The following is a 19,427-nucleotide window of genomic DNA, read 5'->3' as shown; positions in this document are numbered from 1 at the left end:
TGGTCGGCCGCATGCATGCACACAGAAGAGACTCGCGCGCCGGGAGTGCCATATATGGAGAGGAAGCCCCCGCGAGTCTGCCGCTGAGCGCTCGAGCCCGTGTATGGAGCGAGACCAGCCCGACTCAGCGACCGTTACCGGCGCGTGAGGAGTACTACTACTACTACACACACACACATACACATACAGAAAGTACACACCATTCAAAACTTATTTTATTTATTTAGGGACCCAGGTCGGAGATAAAATCAGACTTTTTTGTTATATTTGACAACATAAAAAAGTGTATTAATGTAATAATGTTGTGTGATGTATACTTTAAGTGTTTTATATGATCATTTCAACTTGTAAATGTAAAAAGTGTATTTTTATTATTAGGTAATAAAACTTTTTTTTTGTTGGTGATGGTTATAAATTCAGTTTATTTGACAGTAGAAGGAGCACGTAAATCACAAACAACCTAAAATAAAATAATTATTAGAAATGACTCAATGACGTCTTATTTCTATATACAGGTCAACATCATACTTACAAAAAACTGCAAATATACTGTAAATATTCAGAAATAAAATACTCCATGTTTAACATAAAAAATAATACATATATAACATTTTCCATATTTCACATTATCCATAATTTGACCTTTCCTAAACCATAATATGACCCCCTTGTTGGGGTAAAGTAACACGTGTTACTGTACATCCTACTGTGACTGTTACCTTATGTTACTCCTTCGAACTAATGTATTACTGAAAGTCAAATGTTCTTTATTAAATTAGCACGTTCTGCTAAAAACCATTTGAAACATTCAAAACGATTAGTTTGTTGTATTGCAGTATCAGCTGAAGTTAAAGGCATTCAAGTAAATTAAGTTATACCTGAAATTTAATTATGGAAAGACATTTTAAACAAGTTGAAGTTAAAATGGAAGCGTGTGAAAGTGAAACAGTAAGTTAAGTTAAATAGGCATTATCAGAATTATCAACACTGAAAGGAGTTGAAGTGTAAGCATTAAAATGAGCATAAATGAAGTGACAAGTTTTAACAGAATTACTAAAAAGAAGTAGCTGTTAAAATAGAAGCGCTAAAAGTTCAATTGAAGTGTTTAGGGCCGAGTTAAATCTGCATTATAAGTATGATCAGCACTGAAAGGAGTTGAAGTGTCAGACTTACTTAATTTAAATAAGTGTAGCTGCTATTGTCAGCCACTCAGTTTTATCATCATGTCGGCTCAGTAAATAAACTTTTAACTATGTTTGATTTAAAAACATGACTGAATATTGTTCTTATCTTGGCTTCAGGTGGATTTTATTTATCCAACACCCTGAGATTTATTTCAGGTTTGTGTGGAGGTCATGCTGCTCAGCTGGAAGCTGGAACAACAACATCTACACAACAGCTGAGTGACGTTCACGCTAAGTTTCTAAAACAAGAGGTTCGGGACCTCCAACCCATCGGACAGCTGCATTGGGAGGACTGAGCCAACAGACCGGCCGTGTTTATCCAACTGCTAACTGAGATCCACAAAGATGTCGGGATTCACCGAGCTGCAGGGGGAGGCCGACGAGACTGTGATCATCCATCCAGGAGGTGGTGGTGCAGAAGAGCTGCAGACATTCTACATACTATGTTCTGACACTTTTATGGGATATCTTATGACCGTTTTTGTAATGACATACTGCACTATGCCACTTTTTTATGAGATGTTTTTATTTCTTGTGTAGTTAGTCAACATAAAATATAGTTCCACTCATTCAACAAAGAAAAAAGGCCTTTATAAAAGTCAAAAGTCAAATAAAATGAAAAGCAAACTTAGATAAACGTATAAACGGTTGAGAACTTTGTCCAAATCCAAGTCTCTTAATTGGCTGGGGCGTAGTGGGAATTGTAGTCCTATATCTTCTACTGACTACAGAGGGTGTTTTGACTATACACTGTACACACAATAAAACCGGCTCCAACACTTTGTGGGTGTTGGTCTTCTTTGGAGGACAGTCTCTTATTATTTGTTTTACTAATTTACCAGAAATCAGCCAGAAATGGAAACAAACCTTTTCAAATATTTGGACCCATATTTGGGGAGACTGTTCGTAATGATGCAACTTTAACCGTTTGTCAGCCATCCTGTTTAGATTAAACTGAATTATATTTTTCTATTAACGGTTTAGTTTCCGGGTTCAGAGCAGAGCCGTCATGCGTCTCTAATCTAACCTACTTTCACTATTTTCAGGCGAGCTGGACCTTGAATGCACCCTGCAGCCGCTGTATCTGTGAAAGTGGATCATCACGGAGGACCCCCGTCAGGGTGGCAGTCAGCCAAGGAATCTATTTATAACCAACATCTGCCCCTCGTCACCAAACGGGAGGAAGTCCCGACTGATGCGGGACAGCTTGTGGAGTCCACAGGATCAGGTTTGTGTCACTTTCTAGGTACGAAGGCTCCGACATCAGATCTCTCATCTGAATCTGCAAAGTAACTAAACAAACAACATTTACCTCTTTTAAGTGCTTAAATAAAGTAAAAGTACTTCAGTACAGTACTTTGTTAGTTTACAAGTTACACAAAGTTTTCTTTTTCATGCCTGGTATTATATTTATATTATGTTGTAATTCGGCCGCCAGACGATGTGCTAATATCTTTTAATTAACCCGAATGTCTTCAGTACAGGATTTTAAATGATTTGCACTCAGATTTAGTATCTTAAACACTTTTCTTTTTAAAACAAGGATTTAAAAACAAATGATGTGATTTGCTGGTAATATCGTCACTTCTGAAGATATTATACTTGATTAATATCCATTGTTATTTGGATCATTGCTTTAAACTAACGATCTTTTATCAAAGTTGTATTTAGTCTCCAACACAAGCAGAACGCACAGAAACGAAGCTGAAGGCTTTAAGAATCACCTTCTCTGTGAAAGTGCACTGAACTATGTTTTTGTAAAAATATAAACAGCAGTCCAAGTACAGAAATAACACATTTATTTAGAAAAGAGCACAATTCAAACAAATCTTGAGAATGCAAAGCTGAAGTGCAGAAGCGTCGCGGACTCATCCCATCTGGGCTTCGAGGTAATGTTCATAATTAGCTCGAAGGACAAACTCAAAATAAGGTTTTGATTTCAAAGCGCTGAGCTCGTCCAGCTCCAGCAGCTCTTTAACGTCCGGCAGGTACGTCTGCAGAGGAACTCCTGGAACGGAAAGATGCATTTGTCAATTGGGGAAAAGATGGAGTTATTTTTCTAATTATTATTGGAGGTTATATTTGAATACAGAAGTCTTCAACGGTCGTCCGGCCCCTGAGCTGAAAGAGACGGAGCTCTAATAACTACGTGTAGAAATGCACATTAAACTGTCCGCCTGAATGCTACTGGCTGCTTATCTTCTAAACGCAGCTACGTGAAGGTTCCTCACCTTCCTCGGTGAGTTTGAGGAGGATCTTGACGAAGACGCTGTCCTTGGCGGCTTCCAGAGGGTCGTCAGTCGCGTCGGCCGAGGACCAGCTGAGAGTGAACACGGAGCACACAGTGTTTCTTATCGTCTGCTTTTCATCTGCTCTGAACTTCACGCACAGAGTTCGTATAAAATCCTCCATCAACAGTTATCAACCTTCACGACTAGACAAACACATGACCGGTGGATCTTACTCGTCTCTCCTGAGCGCTTTGCCGAAGATCTCGCACTTCAGCGAGTCGATGTCCTCCGCTTCCTCCTGCAACAACACAGAACATCCACATGAGTCGACTTTGAAGTGACGACAAGCCGCGGCTAGTCGAACCTCAAACAGACGAATAAAAGCGGAGGTTACCTCGTCGATGTACTCCAGCAGATCCAGAGCCTTTTTGAAGTCGTACTCGTTGGCTCGCCTGTTTTCATCGCAGACGTACAACTGAGGAGAGGAGGAGACATTAAGGCTGTGACGGCTGTCAGCGTGAGAATATGAATGTATCATTCCCGACTTATGGCTTCACAAACGTGTGTGTGTGTGTGTGTGTGTGTGTGTGTGTGTGTGTGTGTGTGTGTCGTCACCTCTATGAGGTTGTGAGCGCTGAGCAGAGACATGGTGTCGGGGTTCAGCTGCCTCTCCTCCAGCAGCTGTCGGGGCAGAGTCTCCTGATGCAGCAGGAAGCGCTCCTGCTCCACGATGTCTGAGTGGACAGACAAACAACAGCGTCTCTACAGGACACGCTCGACACTGAACACCGTTCTGCAAAGTTCTGCCTCTTGCACGTCTTTTAAGTTCTTCTGGATTTCATCAGTAACAAAATTGGAAAAGCTGCTAAAAGTCACTTTTGTGGCTCAAACAGTAAAAACTTCCGATCCGGATTCTGCAGAAACTAAAGCGATGATAAAAACTCTTAAGTTTAGTATGTTAGCAACACGCCTCCACTGATAACCAGCTCGTGCTTTTACCGTCGACTTGTTTGTCGAGTTCGTCCTCCGGCAGGTCGGACGCGAGCACCGTCAGCTTACTGAGCGCCAGCAGCGTCTTCTTCTTCACAAAGTACCGAGCCTCCGCGTTGGCCTGGCTGGAGAGCGTCCTGTTGGCCTGCAGACACGAGACGTCACGTCTTAATAAACAACTAAACTGCTCTGCAGTCTGTGGACGACGACCTTTTTGATTTTAGGATTTAGATTTGACTAATGCTCATTACAAAATAAAGGATTTCTATTTGATATGTTTTTGCTGCTGGACTTAATATCAGATTTATAAAGCTTTAACTAACTAATTATATTTTTTAATTTAATTCCAACATGATGGAAGTTTCTGCAGAGAAGATTATGTTAAAACAACTTTTAATTATTATTATTATAAATAATATAGCTGGTAAACAGAAACTATAAATGAATAAAAGATTCATAATAATGTATTCTTTAAGTTGTTACATAAAACTAAACCGTTAAAGTTAAATACTTCAGCATCGGTGCATCATTCATTAGAAGCTTTGCCCATAAACACGTTCATTGAACGTATGTGGGCGTATAGTATATAGAATATTATTATAATGTTCTTTTGGTTATGTATACGTGTTACTGTTAGGGCTGTTTATCGGCGATATGATGCGTATTATGATACAGAGGCGACAATTAAATGTTTTGCGATATGTTACTATACTGTAAGCAAGGCGGTATACTGCAATTATCTAAAGATGTGCATAATCTGAGTTAACTTATGTTAACATTTTCACATACAAGTATATAGTGTTATAAGTAAATAGTGCTTTATATACAGTATATCTCAAAAGTGAGTACACCCTTTAGATTTTTGCAAATATTCTGTTATATCCTTTCAGGGGATAACATTATCCTACTGAAACTTTGATATAACTTAAAGTAGTCAGTGTGCTGCTTGAATAACAGTATAGATTTATTGTCCTTTGAAAATTACTCAGTACACAGCTGTTAATGTCTAAACAGCTGGCAACAAAAGTGAGTACACCCCATAGTGAACATGTCTAAATTGTGCCCAAAGTGTCAATATTTTGTGTGACCACCATTGTTATCTAGCACTGCTTTAACCCTCCTGGGCATGGAATTCACCAGAGCTGCACAGGTTGCTTCTGGAATCTTCTTCCACTCCTCCACGGAGCGCACGGATGTTGGACACCTTGCACTCCTCCACCTTCCTCTTGAGGATGCCCCACATGTGCTCAATTGGGTTTAGGTCTGGAGACATACTTGGCCAGTCCATCACCTTAACCTTCAGCTTCTTCAGCAAGGCCGTTGTCATCTTGGAGGTGTGTTTAGGGTCATTATCATGTTGGAAAACTGCCCTACGGCCCAGTTTCCGAAGAGAGGGGATCATGCTCTGCTGCAGGATGTCACAGTATATATTGGAATTCATGTGTCCCTCAATGAAATGCAGCTCCCCAGTGCCGGCAGCACTCATGCAGCCCCAGACCATGATGCTGCCACCACCATGCTTGACTGTAGGCAAAACACATTTGTCTTGGTACTCCTCACCAGGGTGCCGCCACACACGCCGGACACCATCTGACCCAAACAGGTTTATTTTGGTCTCATCAGACCACAGGACATGGTTCCAGTAACTCATGTTCTTGGATTCATTGTCTTCAGCAAACTGTTTGCGGGCTTTCTTATGCATCGGTTTCAGAAGGGGCTTCTGTCTGGGGCGACGGCCATACAAACCGATTTGATGCAGTGTGCGGCGTATGGTCTGGGCACTGACAGGCTGACATCCCACTTCTGCAACCTCTGCAGCAATGCTGGAAGCACTCGCACGTCTATTTTTGGAAACCAACCTCTGGATATGACGCTGAGCACGTGGACTCAACTTCTTTGGTCGACCCTGGCGAGGCCTGTTCCGAGTGGAACCTGTCCTGGAAAACCGCTGTATGATCTTAGCCACTGTGCTGCAACTCATTTTCATGGTGTTGGCAATCTTCTTATAGCCAAGGCCATCTTTGTGAAGCGCAATAATCCTTTTTTTCAGCCGCTCAGAGAGTTCCTTGCCATGAGGTGCCATGTTGTCCAGCATTCAGAGAGAATTGTGCCCAAAACACCAAATTTAACAGCCCTGCTTATCATTTACACCTGAATCCTTGTAACACTAACGAGTCACATGACACCAGGGCGGGAAAACAACATCATTGGGCACAATTAGGACATGTTCACTATGGGGTGTACTCACTTTTGTTGCCAGCTGTTTAGACATTAACAGCTGTGTACTGAGTAATTTTCAAAGGACAATAAATCTATACTGTTATTCAAGCAGCACACTGACTACTTTACGTTATATCAAAGTTTCAGTAGGATAATGTTATCCCCTGAAAGGATATAACAGAATATTTGCAAAAATCTAAAGGGTGTACTCACTTTTGAGATATACTGTATATATATATAATTTTTACTATAAATTAAGTGTTTTTGAGAATCGATATAATATCACAAAAGTGAAGTGTAGAGATATTTCTGACACCCGGAAGATGTCTTGTTATATTCTTGATGTTTGTCTTTTATTCACATAATATGGATATTAATGAGCTGCATGTTTTGCAGGACACACAGATATAAACTAAGTCATTATAAAGTTAGTTATTCTCATTAACTTAAAGCCAAAGATGGAAAATGAGCAAACAAAGTCTGAAAACAAACCAGGAAGCCTGTAAATACTTGTGCTTGTGTGTGTATTAAACAGAGAATGTGTGTGTGCTTGTTAACTGCAAGCAGGAAGGAAGCTGCACGACATGTGTGTGTGTGTGTGTGTGTGTGTGTGTTTAATGCAGAGGCAGAATTGCTGCTGCTGGTTGTCTGAGCATCGACTTGTTCAAAGATCCTAAAACTGGGTTTGTGTGTTTCTTCTGTGCTGCCTGCAAACTATCACAGTGGAGGGGGGGGGGGTTTATAATGGAAGGAAGGAAGGAAAGAAGGAAAGAAGGAAGGAAGGAAGGAAGGAAGGAAGGAAGGAAGGAAGGAAGGAAGGAAGGAAGGAAAGAAGAAAGGAAGGAAGGAAGGAAAGAAGGAAGGAAAGAAGGAAGGAAGGAAGGAAGGAAGGAAGGACAAAGTGGAAAGGAAGTACAGAAAAAACAAAAGGTGAAGGAAAGAAGTAAGAAAGGAGCACGAGATGGAGGGAATATAGAAACAAATAAACATAAATAAAGGAAAGAAGCCATTTAAAGTAATCAGTTAAAAAGAGGAAGGAAGTGTGTGTGTGTGTGTGTGTGTGTGTGTGTGTGTAATATCACGATAGGATGTGATTGTGGTTTTGTACTGAAGCATGAAACAAGTTGTTGTTAGTCGCTTTTTAGAAATACTGTCGCAAAGAGGGTCTGAAAAGTCGCTACATTTAGCTAAAAGTGTGTGTGTGTGTGTGTGTGTGTGTGTGTGTGTGTCTCGTACACTGCGGTAGTTGTGGACGTGGATGTGGTGCAGCCAGCTCAGGTGCTGGTGGGACTGCAGGAAGCTGGCCAGCTGCTGGTGCTGAGCGGCCGGCTGGGACAGCAGCTTCCCCCTCTTCCCCTTCTCCATGTACCAGCGGAACAGGAAGTCAGCAAAGTTCTGCGGCAGGAAGCGACATGTGGGACAAAGAGGAAGTTGGTTGAACGGCTGCATGAGAAAAGCTCCTGGGTGTAAAAATGAAAGTAAAACTGCGACTTCACATCTCCATCAATGCATCATATTCTATACAATCATCATGTTTGTAGCGTCTCTGTCCTGTGAGGTTCAGTACATGTGATGCTTCTGGATTAATATTCCTGCTGCATTAATGTGTGTGTTGTGTGTTACTGCTGTACATGTTTAAGGTTGTTCTAATGTTCCCTCCTTTACATCCTGTTGGTAGTGTAATCTCCATCAATGCATCATATTCTATAAGATCATCATATGTTTGTAGCGTCTCTGTCCTGTGAGAACCACGTGTCTCTAAAAAGTCTACTTTTCATGAGCTCCTCACAAAAACAGCCTGTTTTCAGCTTTGTGACGATGCATTTTACAGCTGATCCAAGAGGCTTTTTAAACACTTTATTTATCTGGAGGAGGAGGAGAATCTTCTCAACACATAAAGGAACACTTCATCACACAGTGTATCACAAACACTCCACACATCTGGAGATACAGGCTTCACGCTGGATGACTAACACGTCAACAGATCCCTTCGTGTTGCTGTTTCTCTGCGTACCTGGTCTGCGAACTTGGTCATGTAGTGCTGCAGGCGGCTCTGGTTGTCGGTCTGCTCACACATCTGAACCAGGATGTCGAAGTCACAGAACTTCTCAGCTAGAGATGCAACCCACTGGTACTGACCCAGCTCCACTGCAACACACACCAACAGAACTCAAACCTACTGAAATATACTCGTGTGGAAAGATCTTCCCTCAGACGCTGCATACAGACGTCAACAGAATTGCACAGAAAGGGGCAACAAGTGCACCAAGCGTCTGCACATTATCTCATTTAAATACGTGCAAATAGCACAGGAGCATTTATCTTTGTGTCATTTGTGCAGGTTTAGCAGATCCAGAGAGAGACAGGAAACAAACATCCCTGACTGAAACATTGTGGGAACTAAAATGAGATTCTTTAAACGGTTAAATATCGCCACATAAACCCAGTTAGGGTCCATGATTAAAGTCTTATTCTCTCCACTTACACAGCGGGGCCAGCAGCTCGGAGCGGCGCTGGTTGTACTCCATCTCCAGGCCGTTGTAGCGCTCCTGTTGGGCCCCCGGGAGCTTCTGCTGCTGCAGGGAGGTCAGCTGGGCCACATAGCCGCCCAGGTAGGTGTCCAACAGCGCCACCAGCTTCTCGCACAGGGCGCTGCGCAGCTCTGAGTCGGCGTGCGGGTACACGGAGTGCAGAATGATCTCATGCTGGCGGGAGATGACGGTGCGAACACTTCTTGACGCTGGAGGAGAAAAGATCAAAGAAAAGCACTTTTACAGGTAATAACAAGCTTCACCTTCCTGCAGCACTCGTAGAGATGACGCAGAAATCTACTGGAGCAAAGAGTGGGCCCCCGGGTTAGGGTTAAGAGTGGGCCCCCGGGTTAGGGTTAGGGTTAAGAGTGGGTCCCCGTGCCAACACATGGAAACATGGATGTATGTTGGTTTGCATCCACACACACATTTATACGAGGTTTGTTTACACGAAGGCTCCACAGGACACCTTTAATCATTTAAGGGATTGTCTTGATGTGTAACTTCTGCCTCTTGGGGTTTTTCAGAACAATAACAAAAGACGCAGCTTGGTTGTGAAGCAGCGTGGGATCATGGGAGTTTGTCTGTGCAGTCAGGACTCGTCATTGTTCATCAGGAGCAGAACCATCCAGGTCTCCTCCTCTCCAAAACAAACGGACCCGGCCAGTAGAAAACACTGACTGAAGCAGTTTCACATTATAAATCAGTGTTTGTTACTCTGATGACTTAAGATCCAGACGTCCGAGGAATCAAATCTTTCATCAGTTAAAATATAGTTTAAAAAGATCAAGATCTTAAAATGTGGCTTAAAATTGGATGAAGTTACATATTATATCTTTAAATGATAAAAAGTAAGTAATACGGTCAGAGATTATTATAACGATCATCTAAATACGGACACTTTTAGAGTGTGATCCTTTTTTAAATGTCTGAGTGAACAGCACATGTTCACATATTAATAACACACAAGTCTTTTTTAGATCTGCACATGAACACACGTTTTCTGCAGATGTTCTAAATCAAACCTCACTTTCTGCTATCAGAGCTTAAATACATTCAGAGCTAAACGATGAGCATCTTAGGGACATTTTCACAGCGACCCGCAGCGACCCGCGGCTGCAGCGACCCGCAGTGACCTGCAGCGACCTGCTGGGAAGAGGATTAAAGACGTACCTGTCCATGGGATGTACTCGGGCTCTGCAGCAGCGTTTTCAGAAGCTCTGTACATGAAGGCCTTCGTCTCCCTGTACTGACCAGCAGCCTGAAGCATGTCCTGCACACACACAGCAGTTATTGTTTATTTATTCTACTTAGATCATCATTGGCAAAACATAAAGAATGACAAACAAAAACATGAACTCCATTTCACAGTCGTCATTTGGAGTAAAGTAGAGACGTCATTATCTGTAACTGATGATCTGCCTTCTTCAGACAGAAGAGCGGAAACGTGCTCCTTTTATACCGGAGTATTATATTACATGTTTACCTTGATGATGCTGTTGACGGTGAGGATCACTTCGGCCCACTGCACCGAGTCCACCGGGTTCTCCTTCAGACTGCGCTCCTCCTCGTCCAGCAGACAATCGAACACCGAGGAGATCTGAGAAACCTGCGAGCGCCGGAAACAGAACATTTAATTCAGCTTCACCGCGTGCACCACCGCGTGCACCACCGCGTGCACCAGAACAGCGTCAGACACAAACCTCTCTGAAGAAGACGTCGGCAGCCGTGAGGCTGGGCGGCATGGCGGCGAGGCTCCTCTGCAGCGCGCTGCTGATGGCGCGGTTCACCAGCTCGCCGTGTTTGGAGTGGAGGTTCTTCAGCACCATCGCTGCCTGCAGCTTCTCGGCGTGTTCGCACAGCAGCCGGCGCGTTGACATGGGAGACGAGCGCACCGTCACCTGGCCGAGACGGTCCAGCAGACCCACCTGACGGGGAGGACGGTCATTTCACATTATATCAACTGTTCTGTTCCAGCACGCCACTAACATCCGTGTTTCCAACAAAACATGCATCCGTGTGTGTGTGTGTGTGTCTGTGTCTGTGTGTGTGTGTATGTATATATGTGTGTGTGTGTGTGTGTGTGTCTGTGTGTGTGTGTGTGTGTGTATGTATATATGTGTGTGTGTGTGTGTGTGTGTGTATGTATATATGTGTGTGTGTGTGTGTGTGTGTGTGTGTGTGTGTGTGTGTGTGTGTGTGTGTGTGTGTGTGTGTACCTGGAGCAGGAAGTCCATGAAGAAGACGTGGGCCTTCATCTTGTCCTCCAGCTGGTGGAGGATGATGAGGGAGGTGAGAGGGAAGCTGGCGCTCTCTGGAAGAACAGGAACATGTTTGAACTACGCACACTCAGTATATATTTCATATCATGGCTTTTTGTGCATTTCACTCTTTGTTCTTTCTTGAATTACATAGTTTCACCTTCATCTGCGGGACACGCGGAGAGTATACACATTTAAAAACAATGTGTTTGTATTCGTCACTGCATTCAGGTGAAGTTAGTCTTCAGGGAAATATTAATCTTAAAGTCACATGTGAACAGAAATATCTTCAAATGTACCGTAAAAACTGAAAGCACGGTGTTTCTTTATTGTGAGTTTCTCGAGCTCCACATGTGACGCTTCATATCAGAAATACTTCCTCCAAATGAAATCTAATATATTAAGATGTTGTGATGTCATAATTCAACGCTACACCATCTCCTCACCTTCGGGGACAGACTCGGCCCAGCGGGGGTCGGAGGCCGGGTAATCGTCCACCAGGTCCAGGTTGATTCGAGTCACCACGCCGTCCAGCTCGGCGCCCTCCTCGCCGTCACCGTCGGCGGGGAAGAGCTCGTCTGTGACCATCTGAGCGCCCACCAGATCGTTCCTGACAGAGGGAGGATTAAATCATCCTGAATCATTCAGATCAGCCTTCAAACACATTTATAAACTAACATAGATTTTTAAATATATCAAACGTTCATCAGAAGTGCAAACGGACAAAAACCTTCAAACAACTCGATGCAGAGAAGCTTCAACCGGCATGTTTGAGGTTTTTAAATGAATTAATAATAATGATTAAACCTAAATTCATACTGTTCATCACTGAAAACACGGCTCCCCTGCAGACGCTGCAGGATGTCTGGAACTGTTCTGATCTGTGAGGTATTTATGGACGTACCGACAGAACTGCAGGAACGCAGCTTTCAGCAGTTTGGTTTTGTCCTCCTGAGCTACAGGTTCTGCTCTGGTCGGAGTCTCCATGGCTGAAACCTTAAAAAACACAAAAACCAGACACAGTCGAATCATCACGTGCTTCAGGACCAGTTTCTTTTAACTTTCCTTTCTGCACTCCCAACGTGTGGCTGCAGTCTTAAAGCTGACGACTAACGATTAGTTCATTTAAAATCGACAGATCTGTGAAACAGAATCCTGCAAAAGCTCCACTTTAAGTCTCGTGTTTACCAGCGACGCATTCAGATCACGAGCAACGACTTTCAATTCTCTCCCAGGTGTTATGTGCTCGGTGATCCATCAGCTGTAACAGAGGAACTGCAGATGTGGGTAGACAGATGTTATTGAGGGGATGGAAAAGACAGAAGAGTTTCACCTCTGGAGCTGCGGCCAGTGAGGAGCACAGAGAGTCCTCCATGGTCTCCGGCAGGATAGAGACGCTCTCCCGGGCCACCATCGCCACCAGGCCGCTGTTCTGGGAGAAAAACACGGGCAGGTTGGCGCAGCAGCCTCCTCCACGTACACCATCACCTGGACAGAAACATCATCATCACACATTCAGAGACACGTTGGTGCGGCGTGTTGGTTGGTAATCATCAGGTCTTTCTATCGTGTTACTTGTGACATCTTTAATAACGGATCTCTAAAGGATCATTGAAGTCTTATATACTATAAATAAAGTCTTCAATACTTCATCAAGGATGAAGCAAACACACTTTCTTCTCTCACCAGGTGAGTTAAAGCTGATCTTCTCATCAGGTAGTCCTCCCCTGCTGGTTCCCGTGGAGCAAGCGAACACCAGCTCCTCGTTGTACAGGAAGGCGGTGGAGCCGGGGAAGCGTGGCAGCGCCAGCCGCGTGGCCTGCAGGGCCTCCTCACCCTGAGCAAACAAGACATGCAAAAAAAGGCGTATGCAAGATTAAGAGTGCGCCTTCTAAAATAAAACGTATTAAACAGTAAACCCAACATCTTCCTCTCAAGGAAGTTTCAAATCTCTGCAAGTTGATCCTTAAAGCATCAGAAGAAACATTCAGTGTGAAAACAACACAATTATTTTATTAACTCAAATGTTTTCTACACATAACCTTCAGTCGCATCCGTCTGGCCATCAAAGCCTGAGTGCACAACACCAACCCTTTCTAGTGTTAATGCTCCAGATATAAAGACACTTCAGAGGAAGTTATTAAAGTACAAACAGGAAGACTTGAAGAGACGCAGAGAGCTCACCTGCAGACATACAGGTGAGACGCAGCAAGCTCACCTGCAGACATACAGGTGAGAGACACAGAGAGCTCACCTGCAGACATACAGGTGAGAGACACAGCGAGCTCACCTGCAGACATACAGGTGAGAGACACAGAGAGCTCACCTGCAGACATACAGGTGAGAGAGAGCTCACCTGCAGACATACAGGTGAGAGACACAGAGAGCTCACCTGCAGACATACAGGTGAGAGACACAGAGAGCTCACCTGCAGACATACAGGTGAGAGACGCAGAGAGCTCACCTGCAGACATACAGGTGAGAGACGCAGAGAGCTCACCTGCAGACATACAGGTGAGAGACGCAGAGAGCTCACCGGTGAGAGACGCAGAGAGCTCACCTGCAGACATACAGGTGAGAGACGCAGAGAGCTCACCTGCAGACATACAGGTGAGAGACGCAGAGAGCTCACCTGCAGACATACAGGTGAGAGACACAGAGAGCTCACCTGCGGACATACAGGTGAGAGACACAGAGAGCTCACCTGCAGACATACAGGTGGGAGACACAGAGAGCTCACCTGCAGACATACAGGTGAGACACAGAGAGCGTTCTCAGCATTGTGTGAACTTTGGCAAAAAGCTTGAACGTAACGGATGTTAGTGAAAGTCTTTAAGATATTTTTGGTTGCATTTACAAAACACAGTAAGCTTGTTATTGTAACTGCATTTTGAAACCCTTCGCCCCTCATTGCTGCAATTTGCTTTAAATTTAGATTATACTGTAGAGGCATAAAAACTAACGAGGCAGAGATCTTAAAACCCAATCACGTAAAACCAAAACTATCAGCATGGATAGACAGAAGAGAGTACACGTCGGGTCGACGAGCCCTTTAACAGATCCAGTAAAACTCTCTGACAAACAGAACTTGAATCCACCCCTGCAGCGTCAGGATCAGGACGGACCTGGAAGGGAGGGCTGTACTTGGTGACTTCCACGGTGAAGTGGTCGGAGATGGCGGCTCCGTTGTCCTGCAGGGTGACCAGGCAGAAGTAAGCCAGGCAGGGAGCGTCTGACGGGTGCCAGGCTGCAGCCAAAACCACCAGGCCGGCTCTGAAAACACACAGCACACACTCCGGTCAGATCAAAGTCTCCCTGTGTACCTTAAAGGTACATAAGACTGCTTCTATCCAATACAAGGACCTCCCTTTAGTGACACATTATATGTGATTATACATTTTTATTTGAAGTCTCAAGCTTCATTTGTCATCTTAATAAATAAAATATAAAAATTCCATTGAAGCACAAAGTGTAAAATAAGCAGAAAGTAATGTATACATAAACACTCACCGGCTGAGCTTCATATCCAGGTACGTCACATTCGCTCCCTCCTTCAGCTCCTCGTAGTTGCTCTCTGACCCCTGGTGGCAGAACAAAACATATAAAGAACTTTAAAAAATATGTATTGTAAAAACTACCAAACAGTACATAAGGTTTTAGATTAATACAAGCAGTCGGTTATTAAAAAATGTATCAACAAATGTTCTGATAACATTTAAAGGTTTCAGCTTCTCAAATTTGACCATTTGTGGCTGTTCCTCGTCTTCAATGACAGCAAACTGAACAACTGTGAAGGTGTCACTTTGGGCTCTGGGTAATTGTGACGGCAGTGGATCCTTGTACTGACCCAGATGGCGTCGGCGATGCTCTCGGTCAGCGCTCTCTGGGCGTCCCAGCTGAGGATCTGGTGCTCCCAGGTGTCGTCCACCTCCCATTTACTCAGACTGGAGCTGGTCAGCGTGTACAGGCAGCTGGCTTCGCCCACCCACAGCACACTGTGGAGCTGCAGCAGAAGAAACACATATATATAAATATACCTGTAAGCATTATAGAGCTTATAATATATGTTAAATGTGTAACGCTTTCAGCTGATTCATGGAAGACTGTTGAATCCTTAAACAAAGAGTTTCTGCAACAAGTCAGCAGCCACGATGCTAAAGACCTGCCGCACTTTGCTTTAGTTCAGGGGTCGGGAACCTATGGCTCGCGAGACATATATGGCTCGATGACGCGATATGGCTCGCAGACAATTTTAAGCTGACATTTTTTAACATGATTAACAAGTAATAAATAATTATACTGTGTCATTTAAAGTAAAACATTTAGCAGCGGATTTGTTTTTAGTTCTCCCCTCTCCTCCTCCGCTCTGTCTCTGACTGTAGGTTAAGGTGTGTTCGCACATGTGTGTGTGTGCGTGTGCGTGCGTAGGGGGCGGAGCCCTGTCCTTTGCGAAACCGAGCAGAGGAGAAACTGCACAGAGCAAGCAGTAGACCGGGGGGGTCAAACTCAATCACAGGGAAGGCCAACATTAAAAACTGGGACTACATCTATTGAACAGGGTACACATAAAGTGCAAAAAGATATGGAACATATTTAAGTCAACTGCAGACGGGTTGCTGAGCAGTTCAATTTAAATATCTGAGCTGCAAAGTCTCTCAGTCGATCAGCAGAATGCTGTCGGGAACACAGCGGGGGAGATGTTTGTCAGTGTTTGGAAAGTTTGAAGTTTCCTTCTGCATCCGAGTCTCCCACAGGCAGCTCGGCATCACACATGTCTGATCACACGGCCCTGAAGCTGCAGGTTTAACAGTGAGGTGCTTCGTTATGTCGCACAAACAGTCCCGCTCGCATCGTCCCAGAGATCTGTGGTGTGTTTCCCTTTGCTTTCCAAAAACTTTCATTTCATTCACATATTTAGATTCTTCCTCAAATGTATTTCCCCGTGGTTGTGCCATGCATTGATTTAATTACTAGAACCAGCGGGCCAGTTATGACGGACATATGATATTTTCTCGCGGGCCGGATATAATTGCCTTGAGTTTGACACCTGTGCAGTAAACACTGAAACGTGCACATAAATGAGATAAATAACGTAAGCGTTTAGTTTATTTAATAAAAGAGCTCCTGTTCAATGCAACACTGATACCTCTATTAGTACTCGGAGACGTGTTATACATAAACCAATATTGGGCTTTTATGGCTCTCCCAGCCAGAAAGGTTCCCGACCCCTTCGTTAGATATTAGTCAAGAGTTTTTGGGATTCAGGATTGCGACTGACAGCCCTACCCTGCGCTGAAACCCACTGACCTCCACATGTTTTGTCTTTATGGTAAAATCTGTTAGCACGACTCACCGTGTCGTTGGCTGGCGGGGAGAGCATGCCGAACAGGCTGGAGACACGGCGTCCGATGCCGGAGAGCATGCCCTGACTCTGCTGCAGGGCTCGGTACTGCAGCTTCCCCGAAGAATCTGCGCTCGCTCTCAGCAGCCGACTCTTCACTGAGGACAAGATGAAGCTCCCACCCTGAGAGAGGAGAGAACAGGTAAGCTGGCAGTTGAGGTTTTAGCTGCAAAGGTATCGATAAAAATGTTCTTACATTGACAGCAACAACAAAGTTGCAGAGGTCTCCCAGGTCCACGTCTGTCTCTGTGTAGTTGCCCTCCTGGGCCAGGCTGGGCCACAAGCGAGCCGTTCCCTCCGTAGCCACCGCCAGGACAGAGATGGAATGAACGGCGGCCGTCTCCAGAGGAGCGGCGGACGACACGGCCACGAGGTCGGCTGTGTAGATGTACTCACTGCTGGGCAGCTGCAGCTCCTTACACACCGACAGCTGCAGGAAAACACAGACAGTTGGTGGATTTTAAGACTTGAATGATTCATCTGTGAGTGTTTCCTCTCGGGCTACTGTCTGCTCTCTGCAGCTTTACTGTCTGGGTCTGGGACTGTACCTTGGCCACAGCAGTCTGGGAGATCTTCCAGATGATCAGTCTCTCTCCACAAACCATCCAGGCCCAGCCGCTCTCATTCACCTTCACTGAGATCTGGTCATCAACTAGAGGAAACCGACACGCAGACTTATTCAGTGGAAATACTGGAACAGGATGCCGTGCTGTTAACAAACCCAGACGAACAGAACAAGGACAGAAACCTCCGTTTGGTTTTCTTTACCATCAGCCATCGTCAGCGCCTCCATCACTTTGACAGGCAGCGACGAGCCGAAGGTTTGCACATCATAGTTGATTGAATCTGCAGCTGCAATGCTCTGCGCTCTGGTGGGTGTGGACCTGATGGAGAGAGAGTTAAACAAAGTGGACCGACCCTCAGCTGGATATTGAGCTGCAGCTACTTTGGATGCTGTTGAATTGTAATGCACTAAATTAAGAGAAGTTTCAACAAACTACATCCAAGTAAAAGTATAATCAGGAACATTTACCTAAATTAAAAGTACTCAACACAGTAAAAGGTCCCCTGTGACTGCTATACTATTATATATCATATCATTAGATTATTATTTTGTTAAAGCCGGGTTGTACTGTTGTAGTTGTTGAGGTGGAGCTCATTTTGAACTATTAATCTGCAGATTATTTTCAATATAGATTAATCTGCGGATTATTCATAGTTTGTTTTGTCCCAACAGTCCAAACCTCAACAATATTACTAATACATTACAATTATTAAAATGTGAAGCTGAAACTATGAAATGTTTTACATGAAAAATGACTCAAACAATTATTAAAATAGTTGCAATTACTTTTCTGTCAATCGACTAATTGAATAATCAACTAATAGTTTCAGATATACTTTAAGTTTAAATTATAACAACACACACACACACACACACACACACACACACACACACACACACACACACACACACACACACACACACACACACACACACACACACACACACACACACACACACACACACACGCACACACACGCACACCAGTTGTTACCGGTCAGTGTTCTCACTCACCTCGCAGACAGAGGCGTCCTCCGCGGGGAGAACAGCAGACTGGTGGCCGCCCCGGAGACGCTCTTCCTCCCGGTGGACCTGCCCTGCTGCCTGCGGCCGGAGCTCGGGGCGGCGCGGGGGGTAAACATGGCTGCTGTGGTACCTACTGCTAAACAGTAGAGAAATGTGTAAAGAAGTAACCGCGAAAACAATATAAACACACCGCCGACCCTCACTGTGGGAGCGCGCGTACAAACAGCGCGTTGTGCCGTCGCGTGGAATATGCGTCATCACCGGAAAGTCCCGCCCATCGCCAAAACCAAACTGTTTTAAATATTATTTTTTAAATACATTTAACAACAATACAACACTAATTATCTGGGTGAATAGACACTTATTATTATTATTATTATTATTATTATTATTATTATTATTATCATGATTATTATTATTATTATTATTATTATTATCATGATTATTATTATTATTATTATCATGATTATTATTATTATTATTATTATTATTATTATCATGATATTATTATTATTATTATTATGATTATTATTATTATTATTTTATTTTATTTGTATTATTCAACTTGTACTTTACTTGAGTATTTCCGATTTTCTATATTAGTGAAAATACAGAGGGAAATGTTGTGCTTTTTACTTATACTACATTTATTTGACAGCTTTAGTTACTTTGCAGATTAAGATGATTAATTCATAATATAATCAACAAATACAATTTGATGTTTTACTATAAGTTAAAATAAGATTAGGGGGTAGAGTCACAAGTAAGGTGTGTATAAAGAAGTTTTAAGAAATTGCTCCACATTTACCAGCTGCAACTCTAAAGTGATGAACACATTAATGCATCAGTAATAATAATCAAATAATATAATATTCTTAAATAGGCCACTCTGCATAATGAGTAATTTACTTGTCGGTACTTTCCCCATGCAAATAGTGTTTGTGTTATTTTATTGGAAGCAACATTAGGTATACAGAAAAAACGCAAATGTAATGATTGCCCTTCTATATTTTGGTCA

The 19,427-nt window shown here is 43.6% G+C and overlaps 1 protein-coding gene and 1 long non-coding RNA gene across 2 annotated transcripts; one reads left to right on the top strand and one right to left on the bottom strand.

Annotated features, from left to right (window-relative positions):
- Positions 1-11: 11 nt before the first annotated feature.
- On the top strand, positions 12-2,348 carry LOC115006218 (uncharacterized). Its single transcript, XR_003832041.1, has 3 exons — positions 12-144; positions 1,302-1,590; positions 2,231-2,348. It is a non-coding gene; the product is annotated as an uncharacterized LOC115006218 (long non-coding RNA).
- A 618-nt stretch (positions 2,349-2,966) lies between these two features.
- LOC115006250 (nuclear pore complex protein Nup133-like) lies at positions 2,967-18,663 on the bottom strand. Its single transcript, XM_029428379.1, has 25 exons — positions 18,398-18,663; positions 17,587-17,702; positions 17,367-17,470; positions 17,015-17,248; positions 16,771-16,941; positions 15,265-15,420; positions 14,928-14,998; positions 14,543-14,690; positions 13,104-13,254; positions 12,751-12,905; positions 12,322-12,413; positions 11,864-12,027; positions 11,376-11,470; positions 10,860-11,084; positions 10,643-10,765; positions 10,330-10,429; positions 9,111-9,365; positions 8,640-8,773; positions 7,862-8,020; positions 4,415-4,550; positions 4,031-4,149; positions 3,810-3,890; positions 3,649-3,713; positions 3,416-3,504; positions 2,967-3,192 (listed from the first exon to the last, which is right to left on the bottom strand). The coding sequence occupies exons 1-25, from the start codon at positions 18,523-18,525 to the stop codon at positions 3,053-3,055; spliced, it is 3,411 nt and encodes a 1,136-aa protein (XP_029284239.1). The 5' UTR covers positions 18,526-18,663; the 3' UTR covers positions 2,967-3,052.
- Positions 18,664-19,427: the final 764 nt, after the last annotated feature.

The sequence above is a fragment of the Cottoperca gobio genome, unplaced genomic scaffold (assembly GCF_900634415.1).
Source record: "Cottoperca gobio unplaced genomic scaffold, fCotGob3.1 fCotGob3_70arrow_ctg1, whole genome shotgun sequence".
NCBI lineage: Eukaryota > Metazoa > Chordata > Actinopteri > Perciformes > Bovichtidae > Cottoperca > Cottoperca gobio.
This window is presented reverse-complemented; position numbering and strand designations above follow the sequence as displayed.

Coding starts and splice junctions, on each gene's coding strand:
- LOC115006250 (XM_029428379.1), bottom strand. CDS start 18,525: ATGTTTACCCCCCGCGCCGCCCCGAGCTCCGGCCGCAGGCAGCAGGGC. Junction 17,249..17,366: donor CCCAGACTGCTGTGGCCAAG/GTACAGTCCCAG, acceptor GTTTTCCTGCAG/CTGTCGGTGTGTAAGGAGCT. Junction 10,766..10,859: donor CCGACGTCTTCTTCAGAGAG/GTTTGTGTCTGA, acceptor CGGCGCTCGCAG/GTTTCTCAGATCTCCTCGGT.